Consider the following 23,279-nt stretch of genomic DNA (forward strand, 5'->3'; position numbering starts at 1 on the left):
TTTCTCTGTACAAATGTGTGTGTTCAGGGACTGATTTGCATGTTGTATGTGCTTAGAAGCCAAAATAACTTGTGGGACAATCAGTATTCCATCACCTGAGATTGGCTAACAACAACCCTGATTGAAGGGGGACTTCAAAAGTTCCTCCAGTATATTACAAGATTTGAGACCAGGTCTCTCCAAAATATCTAAAACTTGAAAACCAGATCTCACCTTTAAAAAAACCACTATTCTGGGACAGAATATTGGATTTAGAGGATGATGTAGTTCTTGGATTGACCATTTGCCCAAACAGTATGTTAGTTGATTGTGTAGGTTGTTTTCACCTCAAAGCCATAAAATGTTTGCTTAGCTTTACAACAACAACAAATTTGTTAGGTTACAGAGTGTTATAATTGCTGTTTATGAACTGGATTAGTAACTCACTGATCATAAGCAATGACTGAGGTAACAATTCACCAAACGTATTTGTTTAGTGAATGTTTTTAGAGCTTTTATATTGTTTCCATCCATTTCTGTTTATCTGTGTGCCACATAAAAGAAAATTAATGGCCCAGAGAATTATTGGTCATTAAAAATGAACACAAAGTATACATTTTAGAAAAGGTTGTATTGGAAAAGATACTGGACATCAGTGAATTGAAAAGTTTTGTCACATGAATGAGAAGCAGCAGCATCTTTCTAATGTTTCTGCACATTAGTGATGCAACTAGGACTAAAAATCCTAGTTGCATCACTATTATAGCATCATGTTTATTTCCCCTTCCAAAATATACCATACTGTGTACAGTATATTTTTAAAGGGGAAATAATTTTGTTTCTATTGTACTGTGCAATTTCATGGACTGTTTTCAGAAACTTCAAAGATTCAGTAGCGATCTGGTCCTGGAGTTGTTGGATCTGGGAGGTTATTCTGTAAGTGGAAAGTGGTTATTTACATGTTGGAAATGGAAAGGAAAATAAAATGAAAATACACAGAAATGTAATAAGACCTGCAGTTAATGAGACATATAATATTAGATGATTTTTTTTTTTTTGTATGTATGAAATTTCTATTAAATTGCTTTACAGTGATTTTCTTACCTTCATTTTTAAAAGGTTTGCTTTTCTTTCTTTTACAGTTCAGTTATATTGCAGTTGCATTACATAAAGAACATGCAGTGGCATGGATTCAGCATGTAAAAACATTGCTGTGGTGGTGTTGCACGTATTTAAAACATGTCAGGGTAAGCTATGGTTGATTCTGTATTTGTTTTGTAAGTGGTCATCTTGTGTGTGGATAGTCTCAGTAAGTAGAGCTGAAGTTGGTCATTAAAAATGAAGGGGTCATTAAAAACAAAGTATTTTTGGGAAGCCCCCCCTTCTTCACATACTAATTAAAATTATCGTTCATAATGAAGTTTAGAAAGACTATAGTAATGTATAATTGGTAATGTTTATGGTCTACAGATAAACAGATTATTCTTATCTGAAGCTAATACCTCAAGATAAATTCTTGCATTGCAATACACAACATGGAAAAAAAATAACAAGACTGAATTTAAAAAATTCAGTCTTGTTATTTGTATAAATTTGCTTTCTTGCATCAAATGACGCAAGAAAGCAAATTTATACAACAGCAAAAAAAAAACCATGGCACTTCCATTTCACCTATTTATTCCCTCCAATAGTTTGTCTAGTTCTTTCTTGAATTTATTTAAGCTATCAACTCCCACAACAACAGATGGAAGTTTGTTCCAGCAGTCAACCACCTGCTGGGTAATGGCAAATTTCCGCACATCTGTTCTCAATCATCCTTCTTTGGTTTGAATTTGTGCCTCCTCATATGCATATTCTGAGCAAGAGGAAGAATCCCATATCAGCATTGAGCTTGCTCAATCTATTGTAATACCTTAAATACCTCAGTCAGATCACCTTGCAGGAGCCTAGTCTCCAAATGCTGCAATTTGGAGAACTGAAGCTTTTCTTGGTAAGAGCATCCCTTTGTTCTCCTCACCAATCTCATTGCCCTTCTCTTTACTCTTTCCAGTAGCTTTATATCCTTTCTAGAATGAGGCCTCCAGACCTGTATGTGGTACTCAAGACGTGGTCTGACCTTTGCCTCATACAATGGGATAATCATCTCCTTATCCCTGCTAGCAAAATTCCTGTATATCATTGACAAAACCCATGAGCTGTCCTGGCAGCATGTATACATATCTGTATACATGTATACATATCTTACTGCACAATTATTCCGTGTCCTTTTTGTTTTCCACTATCCTGAGTGTAGTACCACACAGTTGGTACATTACTCTGTGATTACTCCTACCCATATACAGTACCTTTAATTTGTCAATGCTAAACTTTCAATTGCCATTTCTCAACCCATCTACCTAATTTTTCTAGATCTAGTTACTTAGATCTAGATACCTTCATTACTGTTATTAACCACCCTACCAATCTCTGTATCATCTGCAACTTAGACATTAAGCCTGCTGTACCTTCATCAATATCATTAATAAATGCAGAGAACAAAAATGGGCCAGCACCGAATCCTTTGGGCCTCCACTAATAACATTAGTCCACGAAGCGCAGCATCCATTGACAACCATTCTGTGTTCTCTCATGCAACTATCTCTTTGTCTATAGCAGTAATTGCCCTTAATGCTGCACTGCTCCAATCTGTACAGCAGTCTTTTATGTGAAAAAGCTTTTCTGAAATCAAAGTATATGAGATTAAAATTATTTTTGCATCCAATTCCTTTGTCACTAGATCTCAGTATCCAGTCAAATTGGTCAGACAAGGTCTCTGCTTAATGAACCCATACCGTGACTAAAGTAAGTGCTGTCACATTTTAGGCGAGGGGTGCACTCTCGAAGACCTTGCATAGAATGTAAAGTTTGGGAGGGGGTTGCATTCTTGGAGCACATAAATTTACAATCACTCTAACATATATTTGCTTTTAAACATGATAATTTTATTAATTAATGTCATGTTCATTTTTATTACATTATTATATCATAATCATAGCCGGACGACACTGAAGGAAGAGGAATGCAACAGGCATCAAATTAGGATGTGCTGTCTCCCCACTTGATATTGGAGTCCAGCCTGATTCCATTAAAATTGTTTTTGCTGAAGAAAGTATCTAATGTGGTTTGAGTTTTTGTTCGTTTTTTTCTTTCAGGATTTCTTGGTATGCAGATACATATTCCATCATCTGCTGCATCACCAAGGATCTCCGATCCATGCATGGATTATCTTATTCAAAAATGGCAGTAGCTACTGAAATATGGTCAAAAGCCATGCCAGTTGCTTTACCATAGGTTGACTTTGTTCAGGCTGATTGGCAGTGTACTCTCCCCGTTCCTGGTGCCTTTTCTTTTCTAATTCACAAATCAAGCAAGTCTTGATTTGTTAATTCTTGTGTGTGTGTGATTCAAGCAAATTTTCAATGTCCCTTCCATCAACTTCATCCAAACCTGCTTGCTACACCACCTTCACAGAGTCCTTATTAGCCGTTATGTTCTCAGCAATATTAAAGCCCCTTAAGTCGTGCTAGTATAATTGAAAAATTGTAGTATCCCATCAGATTGGTCAGACTAGATTTTCCCTTAACAAACACATGCTGTGTCTGAAGTTTAATTGCAGCCTTGTCTAGATGATCCTGCATTACTTCTTTTTCCAGTGACTCCATTATTTTCCCTAGAACAGAAGTTAAACTAACAGTTAAACTAAGTTAAAAAAAAGTTAAACCCGACTCTTTGTGCATCATGCCTATTGTCACCATTAGAAACTAAAGAAACGGAACAATGGATCAATGATCAATTTTTGTGTAAAGCTGGGGAAAAGTCCTACTGAAACACAAAATGTTACAAACAGATTATGGGGAAAGGCTCTGTCCTGAGCACAAACATTTTGATTCTTTAACTGTTTTTTTGGGGGACAGAGGATGTGGTAATAGATGATTCTTGAAGTGGATGATCAAAAATGACTTGCACCTTTGAATTGGAAGAAAAAGTACACAGTTTACTAGCAAGTGACCTTTCATTAACACTAAGAATGTGATAGCAAGTGAGTTAAATGTGAATAAGGAATCAATACTGTCCATAATTATTACAGACTTGGGAAAAAAAAAAATTTGCATGATTTATTCTGCACTGTTTGCATGATGGAAAAAACAGACAGTTGGATGCTTGCAAAGATTTTGTTCAAACAGCTGATAGTGAACCCAGTTTCCTAAATAGCATTATTACTGGGGACAAGAATTGATGCTTCCAACATGATCCTGAGACTAATAGACAGTATGCAGTATGGTAATCACAAAGTTTACAGAAGTAAAGGATAGTCAGAACCATGCTAATCATAATCGTTGATCACAGAGGGCTAATCCATAAGGAATTTGTTCCTTTTGGAACAAATTCGTTATGTTCCTTTTCGAACAAATTCGTTATGTTCCTTTTTGAACAAATTCCTTATGTTCCTTTTCGAACAAATTTCTTATGCATTATCCCTCTGACTGTTACCAGTAATTACTACTTAGAGGTATTGAAACATTTATTGGAGAGAATCAAGTGCATGCAACCTGATTTGGAACAGTCTGTTTGACAGCTGTTACATGAATGCACTTTCTTACACTGCAATCAATGTGCAGAGGTTTCCGGCTCGCAGCAGGCTGCATTGCACAATCACTCTCTTACTCCTCTGACTTGGGTTCAGCAGACTTTTTTCTGTTTCCCAGATTGAAATTGAGATTGAAAGGATACTGCCAATCTGATAAGTGTCTATGACATTTGAAAGAATATGAAGAAGAAGAATGCTGTAAATACCTTCACAACAGATGAGTTTTCCAAGTCTTTCCACACTTTCCACTCCCCAGCTTATGTAATACTCGACTTACGGAAATTCGACTTTACGTAAGTTTTTGCCGGCTGGTGTGAACTTTTTGCATCCTATGGGATGCCGGCTGGTGTGAACTTTTTGCATCCCATAGGAATAAATGGAGGTATCATGAAATTATTGTAATGTGAACCCAATAACGCATTGGTTTTTTTTTGGTAATTCGTTCAAAGACCTCGGAAGTTGAAATTTCGCTATATAACTAAGCTATTTATCTCTCTAAAAGGTCATTTTTATAATGGAAATTGCAATACACTTTCATCATTATCATATGTTCCATTATAAGAATCAATTATGAACACTTTTGTGATATTTTTCTAAAAAAAAATTCTCAAAGGTCACCACCATAAAACAATAAAAACAATTTGCACTTTCTGGTTTATTGGGCTTTTCTGTTAGTATAATTTATTATATACAGGTAGTAAACTTGATCTTATTGCCTTTGCGATAATACCAATAACTGAAATTCGGTGGGTTTTTACGTTACGGTATTATGGTGAAATGAGTTTCCCTTCACTTCACTGAAACCTTCTATCATATGAAAAATATAAATAAATTTTCAGAATCTTCTCTTCATTCCTATTTACTTATTACAATGGTGAAGAGAAAGGGACCAATGGAAAGTGCAAGTGCTGGCAGTGCTAGGAAGTGAAACAAAATTGATTTAGAAATGAAGATGATTAATTAAGAAGTATGAAGCAGGACAAAGTTTGTCATCTATTGCATGTAATTAGGTCTCGCTGCTTCAACAGTGAATACTATTTTAAGGGACAGTGTGTGTTTAAAAGAACATATTAAAGGATCAATACATTTAAGATCAGTTTTCACAGAACAGCATTCAGGTGCTATATCAAAGATGGAAAAGCTATTAATAATATGGATGGAAAATTGGATTTAGAAGCAAGTGCCCCTAAGTCCAATGGCCATTCAAGCAAAAGCAAGAAGCATTTATAAAGATATTAAGGATAAGTATGGCGAACTCCAAGCCAAGTTCGTGGTAAGCAACGGGTGGTTTTATAGGTTCAAGCTTTGCACTGGTTTCCAAAACATTAAAGTATGCGATCAAGTCTCCAGTGCCGATTTTGCAGCTGCAGAGAAAATTTGTGATGTGTTGGGAAAAACCTCTTCTAAATCTCCACAACCCTCAACTTCTGCAGTGACGTGCTTATCAGATGGAGAGTTAATTCTGGCAACGATGCTTGAAAGGTAAAACTTGCTGACGTTATGCCTGTCTCCTCTCTCTTTTTGTAATTTTGGAGAATGACTGATTGTATATTACATGTTTTTATTTCACTTTATGATGTAGTTTTTAATTTGTGTGTGTGTGTGAAGAAGGGAGGGGAATAAGAAGTATGTGTGGCATTGCCTGTGCAGGCAATGCCACACATCTGAATGCCTGCACAGGCATTCGGATTCCTTGAGACTTGCTCATTGAGATATGAATTATTAAATTTTCACCATTTATTTTATATGTATGATCTAATGCAGTGGTTCCCAAACTACTGAGATCTATGGGCCTTTCAAAAATAAAAAATTGTTTGCGGACCCCTATATACACCGATGAGCCAAAACATTATGACCAGTGAGTCGTTATGCAAATCGAAGCAACTGCAGGTGAACTACGGCACGTGCGCAGGTCGGGACACGGTATAAAAAACACCTGATACTGAGCTCTGTTAATCAGTGTTACTCTTGTTCTTCAGATGGGAAAGGCAATGGACTTAAGCGAGTTTTACAAAGGCCAAATTGTAATGGCCAGATGATTGGGTCAGAGCATATCCGAAACGGCACGGCTGGTGGAGTGTTCATGGTCAGCTGTGGTTAGTACCTACCGAGGCGCCTCTGTAGCCAGGTGGGAAGGAGCAGCAGTGCGTAGCACACGCTTCTTGATTAGACCGGGGTTTGAGCCCGTCACCACCAAATACGGAGGATGCGGAAAGGTCAGGGAATGACCACCGCATATCGCGGAGCAATATGGCCTTAGTTGCTAATGCTCCTTAAAACCAAAACAACAACAGTACCTACCGAAAGTGGTCCGAGGAGGGAAAAACAACGAACCACCGGCTAGGTGTTGGACGACCACAACTCATTGATGCTCGAGGTGAGTGAAGGCTCTCCTGACTGGTACATGCCAACAGAAGGGCGACTGTGGTGCAACTCACCAGTAATTGAAATGCTGGGGACGGGAGTAAAGTGTCACAACATGTAGTACATTGAATCCTGCTGAAAATGAAACTGTGTATCCACATGCCACTTCGAGTGCCCATGCTAACCATGGTTCACCGGCAACAGTGCCTACAATGGGCACACAAGCATCGAAAGTGCACCTTTAGTGATTGGAAGAAGGTCATCTGGTCTGGTGAATCACGTTTCCTGTTGCACCATGTGTATAGCTGGGGAAGTGCGTCGTTTACCTGGGGAAGTGATGGCACCTGCATGCACCTTGGGATGAAAACATGCTTTGGGTGATGTTCTGCTGGGATACCCTGGGTCCAGTCATCCATGTGCCGGGCATTCTGACGTCTGTCACCTACCTAAACATCATTGCTGACCAGGTACACCCTTTCATGGCAACATGAAAGGGTGCACCGCCAGAAGGGTCTTTCCCTTCTGGCAGTGCTGTCTTTCAGCATGATAATGTGCTATGCCACACTGCCTGGATTGTTCGAGACTGGTTCGTGGAACATGAGGAAGACTTCCAGGTATTGCCCTGGCCTCCAAATTCCCCAGACATCAATCCCATTGAGCATCTGTGGTTTGTGTTGAAACAGCAACTCCGATTTGCCGCATCTCAATCATGTACCTTACAGGAGTTAAAGGATCTGCTGGTTACTTGTTGGTACCAGATACCACAAGATACATTTAGAAATCCTGTAACGTCCTCGCCGACTACGAGCTGTTTTGGCTGAACGTGGAGGACCAACATCATATTAGGTAGGTGGTCATAATAATGTTTTGGCTCATCAGTGTGTGTGTGTGTGTGTGTGTGTGTGTGTGTGTGTGTGTGTATTTATATCAGTAATAAAAAAGAAAGTTAATAATTATAAAGACTGTAACTAATATTTATCGGTCAATGCAGTTGCAGAGCAATCATGCATTACAACCGTAATGAGTATAAAATATTGAAGATAATAATAGAAAATAATAGAAAAGGTAAATCAAGCAAATAATACCATTCAGGAATTTAAATTCCTGAATGGTATTATTTGATTGATTTACCTTTTCTATTATTTTCTATTATTATCTTCAATATTTTATATATATATATATATTTCTCTGTGTGTGTATGTATGAACACTGGGTTTTCTGAAAAGATAATTCAAAGTTTTATGTTTAAAACAACTCAACTTTATTCTTATTTATTACATAAATATATAATAATAACTTTATTTATCATTATTTTGCTATACATAGAATGAATAATTTCACCAGTTCTAGAGGGTCCTTTTCTGGACCCCCTGGAAATGGCCTACCTACAGACCCCGAGTGGTCTGTGGACCCCACTTTGGGAAACACTGATCTAGTGTATAATATTAGCATAGGTAGAGGCATGTGATTCAAGAAGGCAAGCTTATACAGCATCAGCCAAAAAAAAAAAAAAAAAATCCCATTTCGCCCATCCATTTGCTCTAAACGTTTGTCCAGTTCTTCCCTGAATTTATTTAAGCTATCAACTTCCACAACGACAAATGGTTCTAGCATTCAACTACCCACTGACTAAAGGCAAATTTCCGCATATCTATTCTACAACTATCTTTCCTCAAGTTCACAATCTTAGCAAGAGGAAGAATCCCATCAGCATCAAGCCTGCTCAAACTATTCCAAGGCCTTATACACCTCAAGTCTCTAGACACTGCAATTTGCAGACCTTAAGCCTTTCTTGGTAAGAGTACCCCTTCGTTCCCCTAACTAGTCTTGTTGTCTTCCTCTGTACTTGTTCTAGAAAGTACTGAAGAAGACAATAGGAACCTTTGCCCATCTCTGTTCCTACCTCTGTCCAAACCAGATGGTTCTGTTGTTACTTCAGCCAAGGATAAAGCTGACCTGCTAGCATCCTATTTTTCTTCCAATGCATGTATTAATGATCTTGGTAAAAACCTCCCACCATTCCCAACACGCTCCATTCAATGCCTCCTGTGGTCTTCCGTCAAAAGGGTGTCAGAAGGATTTTTACGAATCTTGATGTTAAGAAAGCTCCAGGTCCCAATGGTATTTCTCCACCTTTTCTTAAAACCAGTGCCCTTGAACTTACTCCTGTTTTGTGTCGTCTTGTTTCACTTTCTTATTCCAAAGGTGTTTTTCCTTCTGCTTCGAAATTTGCTCATATCCAGCCAGTTCCTAAAAAGGGTCACAAATCCCTTCCATCCAGTTATCGTCCCATTGCGATTACTTCTACTCTTTCCTAAGTAATGGAGAAATCAATTAACTGCCAACTCTTAAACCATCTGGTAATCTTTCATCTGATCCAGGATCACCATTATGGATTCCATCAGTGTCGATCCACTGGTGATATTCTGGCTTACGTTACTCATTTATGGACTGATTCAATGGAAAGGTTTGGTGAAACACAAGCAGTTGCTCTTGACATCTCAAAGGCTTTCATAATGGTCTTCTAAATAAGCTTACATCCTATGGTTTGGCAGCTGTTGTTTGTAATTAGGTATCCAGTTTTCTCTCTGATCAATCACTGCGGGTGATGATAGATGGCTCTCTGTCTTCTAACTTCTCCACTAATGTTGGTGTTCCCCAAGGTTCAGTTTTTTCTTCCACTTTTTCCCTCTTGTATATTAATGATCTTCTTCCATTGACTGGAAATCCTAACCAATAATTTTGCTGATGATAGCACATCCACTGCCAAATCCTTAAATGCTGATCTCCAGTGGGGCAAAGACAACTTAATTGATTTCAATCCTTCTAAAACTCAGTCCTGTCTTATATCTCGAAAAAGGATTTTTCTGCTCCTATGTTTATCTTCGATGACACTCTGATTTCTGGCAACATCTTGGGGATTACCCTGACTTCTAATCTCCCTTGGCATAAAGCACTTTACAAATATTGCTTCCTCTGCATCTTAAAAACTGTGTTTTTTCTTTCGCTCTCGGCATTACTTTTCATACAGTTGTTTACTCTGTAGAAATTGCAAATCCGGCCTACCATGGAATATCCTTCCAACATCTGGGGTCGTGCCCACAAAACCTCTCTGTCTTCTAGATTCCATTCAAAAGAGGCACTTAGGTTAATTAATGTCTCATCTTTAAAAGAGTCTCTCCACTGTGTCTCATAGACGTTCTGTTTCTATTCGATGCCTTTTCTATAGATATTCGCATGGGCACTGTTCTTCTGAATTGGTTTCTATAATTCCCACTCTCTCTTTCAAAGCAATCCGAACATGTGCTGGAACCAGTCAATATCCTTTTACTGTCCAAGTTCAATTCCACAGAACCAACTTTTCTTCTTCCTCATTTATTCATTCAACTTGTGCTCTCTGGAACAACCTTCCTTTATAAGTATTTCTTGAAAATCACAATCTACAGAAATTCAAGTCTAATGTCAACAAGTATCTTCTTTCATCTTTTCAACTTTCAATCCATGCACGGTACTAAGTACTATAGGTTCTAAAAAAGAGTACCTGTACATAACAATGATCCTTGAGAATGAAAAAAAATTTTGTGTGGAAAACATATTTATTTAAAAAAGGTTGTTTATGCCTGGCTAATGCACTTCCATTACCATTTCTACTAACCAGGTAGTATGCATAAATCAATTGATTATATCTCATACTGTGAATACTTTCACAAGGAGTTGCCAAGAATAAGTAACGCCTCACCAGTGGAGAAGACTAATGTTACTTATTCTCGGCGGATACTACCACCTAGACGGCACCGTTTCGAAGCTTGTTCACTTACTGATCAGTGAGTGGGTAGGTACCCTGTTGTTTCAATAATGATAACCCAGTTATGAAGTATAACTCCACAATATGAAGGATGCTTGTGGTGTGCATGGTTTAATCTAAAATTATTCCTTGACTAAATGTCTGAGAGTATGAAAAAGGTTGATTATGCATGGGTAATGTACTTCATCATTTCTACTATCCAGATATTATGCATCCATCGTTTGATCATATCTCACATTACCGACATAAACAACCTTTTTCATACTCTTAGACATTTAGTCAAGAAATAATTTTAGATATTTATATAACATGATGTACTGTGAGATAGTAAAGTAATTAGAAGGAATTGTGGGCGATGTGGTTTCTTTCTTTGGCAATTCTTTACTTTTTATTTAATTTTATTTTACTTTATTATTTATTATTAGTTATATTTTGTAGTTTACAATAATGGAAGTTTGCAAACCATCTGTTGGGAACCGCTGCCTTATACAAATGGATAATCACCTTCTTATTCCTTGCTAGCAAAATTCCTGTATATCATTGACAAAACCTCATGAGCTGTCCGGACAGCATGTCTCCAATGATCAGTCATTGAATCAACAGAATCAGAAAGTAACTTGTAGCAGTGTAATCAGTATCGGCATTTGATTATAAACCATAAATTATAGCACTATTTACATGTTTTAATAATTTAACTTGTCATGTAGATCGTAACATATGACAGTAATATTCGTAGAGATTTTAGAATCGATTATTTGGCATAAATAGCTAGCGTAAGAGCTAGCTATTTATGCCAAATCCACGTGAGTGGCAATGATATTTAAATTTTTATGTATTATTACTGCTTAGATTAATGTAACGTTTTAACTTAATACGTATAACCACTTAGATTATAACTTATAACTTAATGCATATAACTTAAACATATTTCTGACATTTCTATTAGAATCAGCAGCAGCAGCCTGGAAAGCAAGGTAGTGGAGATTTCCAGGACTGCTGGCAGTCATAGTCAACAGGTGCCTGTTCCACTGGCACCTCCGTAGCCAGGTGCGTAGCACACGCTTCTTGATTAGACCGGGGTTCGAGCCCGTGACCACCAAATACGGAGGATGCGGAAAGGTCAGGAAATGACCATCGCATATTCCCAGAGCAATATGGCCTTAGTTGCTAATGCTCCTAAAAACCAAATAACAACAACAGCCGCCAGTGGAACAAGTAAGTACATGGGCTATGTTAGGGTAGCTAAGAATAAGAACATGCGCATGTATACTTGCATGTACACCAATGCTGAGAGTATAGTAAATAAATTTGATGAATCTGAGGTGTTGGTCAAAACATCAAAGGCAGATATTGTTGGGATATCAGACACGTGGTATCACACAGATATACAGAATTGGAATTTGGGGGGTGCAATGTGTATAGGAAGGGAGGGGGGGGTTATGCTATTAGTTAAGAAATACATAAAAGCATTGGGAAAGCAAAATTGAGAGTAGGAGTGTATTATAGGCCTAATGACTCTGATAAGTATAATGAACAGCTGTACAGAGAAATAAAGTATTAGTAGTAATAGAGGCATATGATGAAAGAAAGCAAGCATATGAGCTTATGTAGCATCAGCAAAAAAAACAAAAAAAAAACCCCAATTTCACACATCCATTCCATCTAAAAGTTTGTCCAGATCCTCCTTGAAGTTATTTAAGCTATCAACTTCCACAACAACAGATGGAAGTTTGTTCCAACTGTTAACCACCTGCTGGCTAAATGCAAATTTCCACACATCTATTCTGCAAATGTCTTTCTTAAATTTGAATTTATGCCCTCTCACGTTCGTAATTTAAGAAGCGGAAGAATCCCATCAGAATTCAGCATTCTCAACCCATTTAATGAGTTCTCAAGAGTAAATTTCCAACTGTTGAAAACGTTTGCTAAATGCAAATTTCCGCACATTTATTCTACAATTGTCTTTCTTCAATTTGAATTTATGCCCTCTCAGGTTGCTAATCTGAGTAAGCGGAAGAATCCCATCAGAATTCAGCATTCTCAACCCATTTAATGAGTTCTCAAGAGTAAATTTCCAACTGTTGAAAACGTTTGCTAAATGCAAATTTCCGCACATTTATTCTACAATTGTCTTTCTTCAGTTTGAATTTATGCCCTCTCGGGTTGTTAATCTGAGTAAGCAGAAGAATCCCATCAGAATTCAGCATTCTCAACCCATTTAAGGCCTTATATACCTGAAACAGATCACCTTACCTCACAGGTGCCTAGTCTCCAGCCGCTGAAATTTTCAGAATTTAGCCTTTCTTGGTAAGATGAACCCTTTACTTCATTCACCAATCTTGTTGCCCTTCTCTATACACGCTGAAGCAATTCTACATCCTTCCTAAAATGAGGCCTCCAGACCTGTACACAGTACTGAATACATTGCAATATACAAAGGGATAAGGTGCCTCCGTAGCCAGGTGGGCAGGAGCAGCAGTGCATAGCACATGTGCTTGATTAGACCGGGGTTTGAGCCCATGACCACCAAATATGGAGGATGCGAAAAGTTCAGGGAGTGACCGCCGCATATATCCAGTGCATTATGGCTTTAGTTGCTAGTAGTAGTAGTAGTAGTATGTGATGCAAGAAAGCAAATGTATGAGCTTATGCAGCATCAGCCAAAAAAAAAAAAAATCACACCATTCCCTCCAAATGCCTGTCCAGTTCCTCCTTAAATTTATTCAACCTATCAACTTCCACAACGACAGATGGAAGTTTGTTCCAACAATTAACCACCTGCTGGCTAAAGGCAAATTTCTGCACATCTGTTCTACATCTGTCTTTTCTTAATTTGAATTTATGCCCCCTTAGGTTCGTAATCTGAACAAGTGGAAGGATCCCATCAGAATTCAGCGTGCTCAACCCATTCAAGGCCTTATACACCTCAATCAGATCACCACGCAGGTGCCTAGTCTCCAGCCACTGCAATTTGCAGAACTTAATCCTCTCTTGATAAGAGGATCCCTTCCTTCCCCTCACCAATCTTGTTGCCCTTCTCTGTACACGTTCAAGTAAATCTACATCCTTCCTAAAATGAGGCCTCCAGACCTGTACGCAGTACTGAAGGCGTGGCCTGACCATTGCCTTATACAGAGGGATAATCACCTCCTTTTCCCTGCTAGCAAAATTCCTATATATCATTGACAAAACCCCATGACCTGCCCTGGCAGCCTGTCTGCATTGCTCAAAAAACTTCATATCTGCCTGCACAATTACTCCCAGGTCTTTTTCATTTTCTACCACCTTAAGTGTAGTACCACACAGTTGGTACGTTTCTCTGGGGTTACTTCTACCCATATGCAGTACTTTGCATTTGTCAAGGTTAAACTTCAGTTGCCACTTCTTAGCCCATCTGCCCAAATTATCTAGATTCTGTTGCAGTAGCACACTGCCTAATGCTCCTAAAAACCAAATAACAAACAAACAAAGGGATAATCACCTCCTTTTCCCTGCTAGCAAAATACCTGTATATTGCCCCATGATCTGTTCTGCATTGCTGAGAAAACTTCATATCTGACTGCACAATCACTCCCAGGTCTTTTTCATTTTCCACCATCCTAAGTGTAGTACCACACAATTAGGTATGTTTCTCTCGGGTACATCATCAGCCATTTTCAGTCCACTGCAGGATGAAGGCCCCTCCAGCAACTTTCCAGTTCCTTCTGTTTTGTGCAATGGCCATCCATTTACTACCCACAAACTCATGAATTTCATCTGTCCATCACCATTGTTATCTTCCAGGTTTTCTCTTGGGTACCATTCTGTTATTTTCTTAGTCCATCTATCATCATGTCTTTGAGCTATGTGTCCTGCCCAAGACCATTTTAGTTCTTTAGCTTTGATAAGAATGTCCTTTACTTGATTATGCTGCCTAATCCATGTGTTTCTCTTCTTATCTAACAGTCTGACAGTTATCTAACAGTTTCTCTGGGGTTACTTAGCATTAGCATTAGTAGAGGCATATGATGCAAGAAAGCAAGCTTATTCAGCATCAGCCAAAAAAAAAAAAAAAAAAACCACACACCACTCCCATTTCACCCCTCCGTTTGTTCGAAATACCTGTCCAGTTGAGCTTTAAATTTGTTTAGGCTATCAACTTCAACAATAAGTGATGGAAGTCGGTTCCACCAACCAACCACCCGCTGGCCAAAGGCAAATTTCCGCACATCTGTCCGACATCTGTCCTTCCTCAATTTGAATTTATGCCCTCTGAGCAAGATGAAGAATCCCATTGGCATTGAGCATGCTCAAACCATTCAAAGCCTTATACACCTCTATCAGATCACCTCGCCGGTGCCTAGTCTCCAGACTCTGTAATTTGCAAAACTTAAGCCTTTCTTCGTAAGAGCAACCCTTTGCTCTTACCCATATGCAGTAGTGTGCGTTTGTCAGTGTTTTAACTTCAGTTGCCACTTCTCAGCCCATATGCTAAAATTTTCTAGATCCTGTTGCAGTAACACACTGCCGTTACTGTCATTAACAACCCTTCCAACCTTTGTATAATCTGCAAACTCCAATATTAAGCCTGATATACCTTCATCAATATCATTAATAAATATACAAAACAACAATTGGCCCAGCACTGTACCCTGGGGGGACATTAGTGCACGAAGAACGAAGAGCAGCATCCATTAATTGCCACTCTTTGTGTTCTCCCACTCAACCACCATTTTATCCATTGTAGCAATTTACACTTAATACCATACTCAGTGCTTTTTTTGTAAAAAAAATAGGTGACGGTACTCATTTTTTGCTATCAAGAAAAATTGAAAATTAAAAGGATATGAAAAGTACTCTAAAAGTTTTTTTTCCCTGATATTGTTACTTTTGTAGTAATGTTTTTGGAATAAGAACAACAAATTTAGTATATTAACACAGTTTATTAATCATAAATTTATTATTAAAGTATATTAAAAAAAAAAAATAAGTGATATATAAGTAAATAAATCGGTCAACTACTGAGTGCCGGGCACTCAGGATGAAGGGTCCGTAGTCACGAATGGTCGTTAGTGTAGTATCTCAAATAGAGGGCTTTATGGTAACTGAAAAATATTTCTAGTACACCAGCTTGGCGCGCCTCCGTAGCCAGGTGGGAAGGAGCAGCAGTGCGTAGCACATGCTTCTTGATTAGACCGGGGTTCGAGCCCGTCACCACCAAATACGGAGGATGCGGAAAGGTCAGGGAATGAACACTGCATATCCCGGAGCAATATGGCCTTAGTTGCTAATGCTCCTAAAAACCAAATAACAAATAAATAACACCAGCTTGGCCTAAAACTGAGCAACTAACTAAAACGTTGTCTATTTGAGTCTTTGCAGTTGTTGTGAATGACAGAGGTAGGAGAAGTGACTTCGACTTCTTCCTGGGGAAGTGATTAAAGCCTTGGGGGAGAAGCGACTGGCAGGTGAGGGCCATGCAGGACTCCGTGCAGGCACTTTCCCACCACTGCCGCCTCTACACTGGCTCTGAGTACCTCCTTGCTGGGACAACTCCAGCTTTGAAAATTGTTAAAAAATACTTCTCATCGCAAAATTTATAAATGACCTTTATAACTAACTATTTAGCAACCTTTTTGTCACCAAAAGGAGTTGCTTAGTACAAAGAAGCGCGCTATCGAAGTGCAATAAAAATTTTTTTTTAATTTTAACACAAAAAGTAAATGATAGATTTCAATCGGAATAGTTTTCCCTTGATAAGCATTGAATAACACACAGATGATGTGATTTTTAAATTTTTAGCTCCATTAGCGACGGAAATAGAGGGGAGGGGACACGAAAATTACTCACATTTTCCTGTCTGGTGCCACCATTTTTAATTTTAAAAATATTTTAAACCTACTCGTTTGAGCTCTTTCCAGCGGCGTATAATAAGCTATAGGTTGTCGACAATATTTTTGTTCTCCCATATTTACCCCCCTCCCCCCAATTTCTCAGACAAATTTTTTTCAACAACAATCAATATGGTGTTATGTTGGCCCACATGATGTTACAAATCCATGCAAAATTTCAAGTCAATAGGTTGAGTGGTTCCAGAGATACAATGCTGTGACAGACGGATGGACGGACAGACAGACAACCAAGTGACATTATTAAGGGTCCCTCATTAGACTACGGCCCCTAAAAATAATAAGTAAAAATAAATAAAAATAATTTCATAATAAAGTTTTTGTAGAATATTCCAAATTTTGATTAAGTTCTTATCCGACACCATCTGCCGACTTCTTTTCTTCCTCTTTGTGTGTCTCTTGCTTAATGACGTTTTTGGAGCAGCCACAAATCGACATATTTTGCTGGATCAAAGCGGGTCAGCGGTGGGCCTACAAACAGTGAAGAAACTGTTTTTGTCATCAACGAAGCTCTGGTTGGGCTGATAATCAGATTCATTTGTGAAAATCCCCATTCACATTCACTCTATGAAATTGGTCTCATACTCACAGCGTCCATCAAATGCTTCAATTCTTCCGAAACCATCTTTTCAATTTGGTATTCCCAAAATCCACGAATTGTATATCTTTCATTTAACTGTAGCCTAATTGACAATTTTCAAACTTAAGTTTCACCAAATGCCATCATTTCACGTTTAGAAGGTTTTAATACATTCATTGTCCTTGTTTTCTTTCTCTCATCATCGGTGTTGTCACTAGTTCTTAAATTTGAATTTTTTTTACTGTGAACATGTAAACAGAGATAGGAAAAATAACGCACTTTTGCAAAACAACAGATGATTATTTGTCGGGGTAAAAGAAAATCGCCCTCTCCTAATTTACGAACAGGACGCTTACAGTTGACCCATAGCTGTGTAGAAACTAAAATTTGAACTAAAACGTCATTTTAAATTTTGTTAATTATAAAAAAAATTTTCTCGTTAAATGTTTTGTTCAGTAAATGTAATTGTGTATTGTACTTAATAAAATTTTCGAATATTTTCAATTTTACTTTTACATGCAACAAGATATGGAAAAAGCAACACACTAAAGAAATCTAACTTCTAATTTTTTTTGAATATAGCTCCTGTGCAGGAAAAGTTTGGATACCACTGCAGTAGAAGGTGGACCAGAGCCCATTGGGAATACCCCTTAATCTGCTCACTGCTGACCACCGCGACTTCTCTGTATGTGGGATAGGTGTTCGAATAGGTTTTACCAGGTACCACTAAGTTGTAGGATGGTAATCCCTTTAGCCCTCATAATTCGCGCAGCAGCACAAATTGCCTGAAGGTCAGAAATGCAAACAGTGCATACCGAGTATATACTCTCCTAATCTGTTCGCTATATGAAAATTTTCTCGCTCAATGGAAAGTATTTTAAATGAAATTTCCAAGAGGAATTCAAAATAATTCGCTATGATAGGACTTCGTTAAACAGAGGTCTGACTGAGTAATTTAGAATTATAAAAATGGTTATACAGTTTTATATAGAAAATATCTTAACAATAGACAGTGAAAAATGCAAATTTAGTTAAATAATTTTAAGCTTTTTTGAATAGCAAATTTAAGGAATATTACAAATTTCGAAGTGCATTACATCCAAATGTCACACGTCACTGTTAATAAAGGTGCCGGTACACTGTACCATTCCAAAAAAAGCACTGACCATACTGCTCCAATTTATACAGTAATCTTCCATGTGCAACGGTGTCAAAAGCTTTTCTGAAATCCAAGTGTGTAATATCAAAATTATTTTTTGCATCCAGTTCCTTTGTAACCACATCATAGTATCCAATAAGATTTGTCACACAAGACTTTCCCTTAACAAACCCATGCTGAGTTGCTGCAGTCTTCTCTAAATGATCCTGTAATTCATCTTTAACCACGACTCTAATATGTTACTCAGAATGTGTATAGGTGTCACCAGAAGTTAAATTCACCGGTCTGTAATTACTCACGTCACCCTTGTTATTATTATTCACCATATGGTGCAAGGAAGCCTGAGGCTTATGCTGAATTACTCCGAGAGAGAGAGAGTCACCAAGAAAGTGAAGAATGATGATATCGAGAGCTCAGGACCCTGGGTGTGCCAAGCCCATACTCACCAGATGTGAGCCCCAGGGGCTTAGATCCCCCCCCCTCTTGTGAATTAGGGGCACATTTGCACATCTCCAGTCCATGGGGACTTCCACTGAATCCAAGGATGCTCTGATAATTATGGCTAAGGGTTTGTTTACTTCCTTTGCTGCCTCCTTTAATGTAGCTGGATAGATCCTATACACTCCAAGTGCCTTTCTTAGGTTTAACTTCAACAATTTCTCCTCCACTTTGCGGTCAGGTATTACAAAATCATTAAGCACTCTGTTATGGTTTGATAAACTACTGGCATTTTCCTTCCTTAACTTCTCCTGTGAATGTAGATACAAAATACTCATTCAGATTATCAGCAATCTGAGCAGGATCATTAAAAGTTGAACTATTGATATCAAGAGGACCAATCTCATTAATCCCATTTTATATAAGTAAAGAAGTCGCTGATTTTTTTCTTAGCATCCTTTGCCAAAGGTTCTCGTAATCTGCCTTTGCTTGCCTAATTTCCTTTGTAACTTGATTACAGACTAGCTTATATCTGTGTCACCTGATACTTTATATGTATCTCATGCATTTTTCTTCCCTGCCATGAGTTTGGTTAGTTCATCTGACCTCCATTCAGGACTAAACCCGGAACAATATTTCTTAATCGGTATGAAAAGATTAGTAGCTTCCACAATTAATTCTTTGAATGCCACTTAGAATTTTCTGTTGGTAACAATCAGTTGGTCTCACTGTACAGAATTTAAAAACTGTCTGAGACCACTGTAGTCACCTTTGCAGAAGCAGAAACCCTTTCCTTTACCCCCGATGATAATTATATTTTTAAGTAAATCCCACATCAGTACACTGTGATCACTGCCACCTAGTGGTTCCTTTATCTGCAAATTCTTAATGCATGAATAATCACTGACGATAACCAGATTGAGTATTATTCCCATTAGTTACCTCTTGAACACGCTGCTGTAGAAATCAGTCATCCAATAAGCAACACAAAAGCCTTGCTAGTGTGTGAGTGACCAACTCACAAGTTCCAGTCAATATCTGGGAGATTAAAATCCCCCATTTTAATACAATCTGATTTACTGGCCCATTCTATTTCTCTGTACAATTGTTCATTGTATTTATTAGACTACAATGAACAATTGTACCTAATGAGTATAATGAACAATTGTACATGGGCAGAATTGCAGAGTCAGTTAGGCCTATAACACACTCCTGCTCTCATTTTTGATTCCCCAGTGCTTATGTCACACCAAACTGACTCAATATTGCACTGTCCATCTCTGTCAACTGGATGCACTTCCTTAGATTTTATGTTTTTCTTAATTAAAAGCATAACCCCTCCTCCCCTTCTTTCTGTCTATCCTTTCTGTACACATTGTACTCCCCAAATTCCAATTCTGCATTCGTAATATCTGTGACACCCCGTCTCTGATATTCCAACAATATTTGCCTTTGATGTCTTGACCAGCACTTCAAATTCATCAAATTTATTTACTATACTTCTATCATTGGTGTACATGCAAGTACACATGCACCTATTCTTAGTTACCCTAACACACTCCATGTATTTATTTGTTTCATGATGACTCCCACCAGTCCCTGAAACTCCCAGCACCCCGCCGTCGAGACTGCTGCTCATTCTAATAGTTGGAGTGCAAGAATCACCTTCATCTCTGCCTGCAGTTGCTTTTACCTATTAGTCTGCGATTCTTCCCAAGCTGGCCGTTTTCTGACCCACCCAACGCTGCCTCGATAGCATTAGCAAACACTCTTGCATCCCTTCAATTTAAGTGTATCCCATCTCTGTAGTAGCAATGTCTTCTGTTGACAATTATACTCATGAGCCTTGCGCAATCCCTCCAGGGCCTAATTGTTTGACAAGGTTCTCATCATATACTCGCTCCTATCATGTCTCAGCAGAATTGCAGACACTTTCAAATTTAACCGTAACTCGCGACTTTTTTTCAGCATTGACCTGTACTTATTAAGTAAATCTGTAGATCTTCTACTCTTAATGTTATTAGTGCCAATGTGTACAACAGTATCACCTTTTGTGCCCTTAAAAGATCATATCTGGTCTACAACATCATCAACTTTTGCCCCTGACATGCATAACCTGGTTCAATTCCATCTATCCTTTTTGCATCATATAGAGCCACCAACAATAACCAACTCCTGTGGGACCAGCACATTCTGCCTTGAAAATTGCCTCTGTGTTGCCTGATGCACAAGAGTGAGTTCTGGCATTGAGTTGGGCAACTGAGTCCCCCATTTTAATACCTTCAATTTCATCTACGCGACTCTTCAAACTCTCATAAGAGCCCATCAGAATGCTGAGTTGGCACCTAATTTCTTGACACTCTCTGCACCCAGCACACACAAAGACATCCTCCTTGGCTAGATCATGTTCTGTTCCAGAGGGTTCGGCAAACATTTCACAAGTTGCACATTTTTTTAGGCAGTGATGCATTGGAAAATAGTCCCTCATGGTTTTCCCCTGAGTCACAGCACTCCTGTCACTTTTGCCCATTGCTTTGCTGTTCTAGTCTGGGGCATTATAGAGAAATTAACAATGAAAATTAACCCCAGAGTAACGTATCAACTGTGTGGTACTACACTCAGGGTTGTAGAGAATGAAAAAGACCTGGGTTACGTAATTGTACAGTCAGATACAAAGTTTTCTGAGCAGTGCAGATGGTCTGCAAGAGTAGCTCATGGTGTCTTGTCAATGATATACAGGAATTTTTCTAGCAGGGATAAGGAAGTGATTATCCCCTTGTATAAGGCAATGGTCAGGCCACACCTTGAGTACTCTATACAGGTCTGGAGGCCTCAGTCTGTCATAGTAGAAGTAGTTGACAGCTTAAATAAATTCAAATCAGAACTAGACAAACATTTGGAACAAATTGGATGGGTGAAATGGGAAGGGTTTTTTTTTTTTTTGTGTCTGATGCTGTATAAGCTTGCTTTTTTGCATCATATGCTTCTACTAATGCTAAATATTGAAAAGATCAATATGCTCAACACTGAACACTTATGCAACTCCACTAATAATATTAGTCTTCGAAGAGCAGTGCACACTCTCACTCTGTTTTCTTCCACTTAACCATCCTTATCAGTAACTTGCCTTTAATGTCATTGCTCCTGTTTGTCCAGCAATCTTTTATGTGCAACAGTATCTAAAGCCTTCCCAAAATCCAAGTACATGATGTAAAAATTATTTTTTGCATCCAGTTCCTTGGTCATTGCATCATAGTAACCTATCAGATTGGTTAGACATGACCATGTCTTAACAAATCCATGATGTGATTACAGTATAATCATATATCTGTCCAGATGGACCTGTATTACTTCTTCAACCTGTGATTCCATTATTTTCCCTAGAACAGACATTTAAGTTAACAGGCCCGTAATTCTCATGTCGCCTTTTGATCTCCCCTTATGAATTGAGGGATATTCAAACATCACTAGTCTATAGGGACCTCTCCCAAATCCAAGAATGCCCTCATAATTATGGTTAAGAGTTAGTTTACCTCCTTTGTTGCCTCCTTTAATATAATTGGATAGATTCCATCCACTCTAGGTACCATTTTTTTTTTTTATGTCCATCGTCAACAATTTCTCCTTCACTTTCCTTTCAGTTATCACAAAACTATTTAGCTCCTTGTTGGAGTTTGATAAACTTCTTGCCTCCCCTTCCCTAAAAAATTTCTCAATTTAGATGTGAATTTAGATGTAAAATACCCATTCAATTTGTCTGCAACCTGAGCAGGTTCATCACCAGTTAACTCATAGACGTCATGGGGGCCCAATGTGATTCAACCCCTTCCTATTACTGTTGATATAAGCATAGAAATCTCTTTTGTTTTTCTTTGCCAGAGACTTCTCATAATCTGCCTTAGCTTGCCTAACCTCCTTTGTGACATGATTACAGATTAATTCATATCTACCATAATCTTCTGTATCACTTGATAATTTATATGCATCCTGTGCACTTTACTTCTTTGCTATATTTCCCAATAGTTCATCTGACCTCCATTTAGGTCTAAGCCTTGAACAGTATTTCTTTGTTGGAATGAAAAGGTTAGTAGCTTCTTTAATTACTTCCCATTTAGAATTTCCTGTTGGTCTAAAAGCTAAAACCTTTCCCTTTAGCCCTGACAGTAGTTATGTCTTTAATTAAATTCCAGTGCAAGAATAACAGTGCAAGAATCACTTTTGCCTCTGCCTGTGGCTCCAGTTAAGCTATTAGTCTGAGTATCCCCACCAAACCACCCATTACTGTTTCACTATTATCAGCAAATATTCTTGTACCCCTTCTATTCAAGTCTATCCCATCCCTGTAAAAGTCTGTCCTCTTAACGAGCACAGACCACCCTGAGAAGAATTCTACCCCATGAGCCTTGCACATTCTCTTGACAGCGGAATTGATTGACAAG

The 23,279-nt window shown here is 38.3% G+C and overlaps 1 protein-coding gene across 3 annotated transcripts in view; it reads left to right on the forward strand.

The window, feature by feature from the left end:
• The window catches only part of LOC150076551 (ubiquitin-protein ligase E3B), a 711,739-nt gene that overhangs the window by 127,004 nt on the left and 561,456 nt on the right, over nucleotides 1-23,279 (forward strand). For 2 of the 3 annotated variants that reach the window (XM_090387665.1, XM_090387666.1), the window contains exon 6: nucleotides 1,122-1,226. The exons of the other annotated variant lie outside the window; for it this stretch is intronic. In XM_090387665.1, the coding sequence (XP_090243791.1) occupies nucleotides 1,122-1,226 (105 nt within the window). The remainder of the gene's footprint in view (nucleotides 1-1,121; nucleotides 1,227-23,279) is intronic. 3 annotated transcript variants of the gene reach the window in all.

Source organism: Mastigoproctus giganteus, chromosome 13 (genome assembly GCF_048544385.1).
Source record: "Mastigoproctus giganteus isolate SK-2022 chromosome 13, ASM4854438v1, whole genome shotgun sequence".
Taxonomy (NCBI): domain Eukaryota; kingdom Metazoa; phylum Arthropoda; class Arachnida; order Uropygi; family Thelyphonidae; genus Mastigoproctus; species Mastigoproctus giganteus.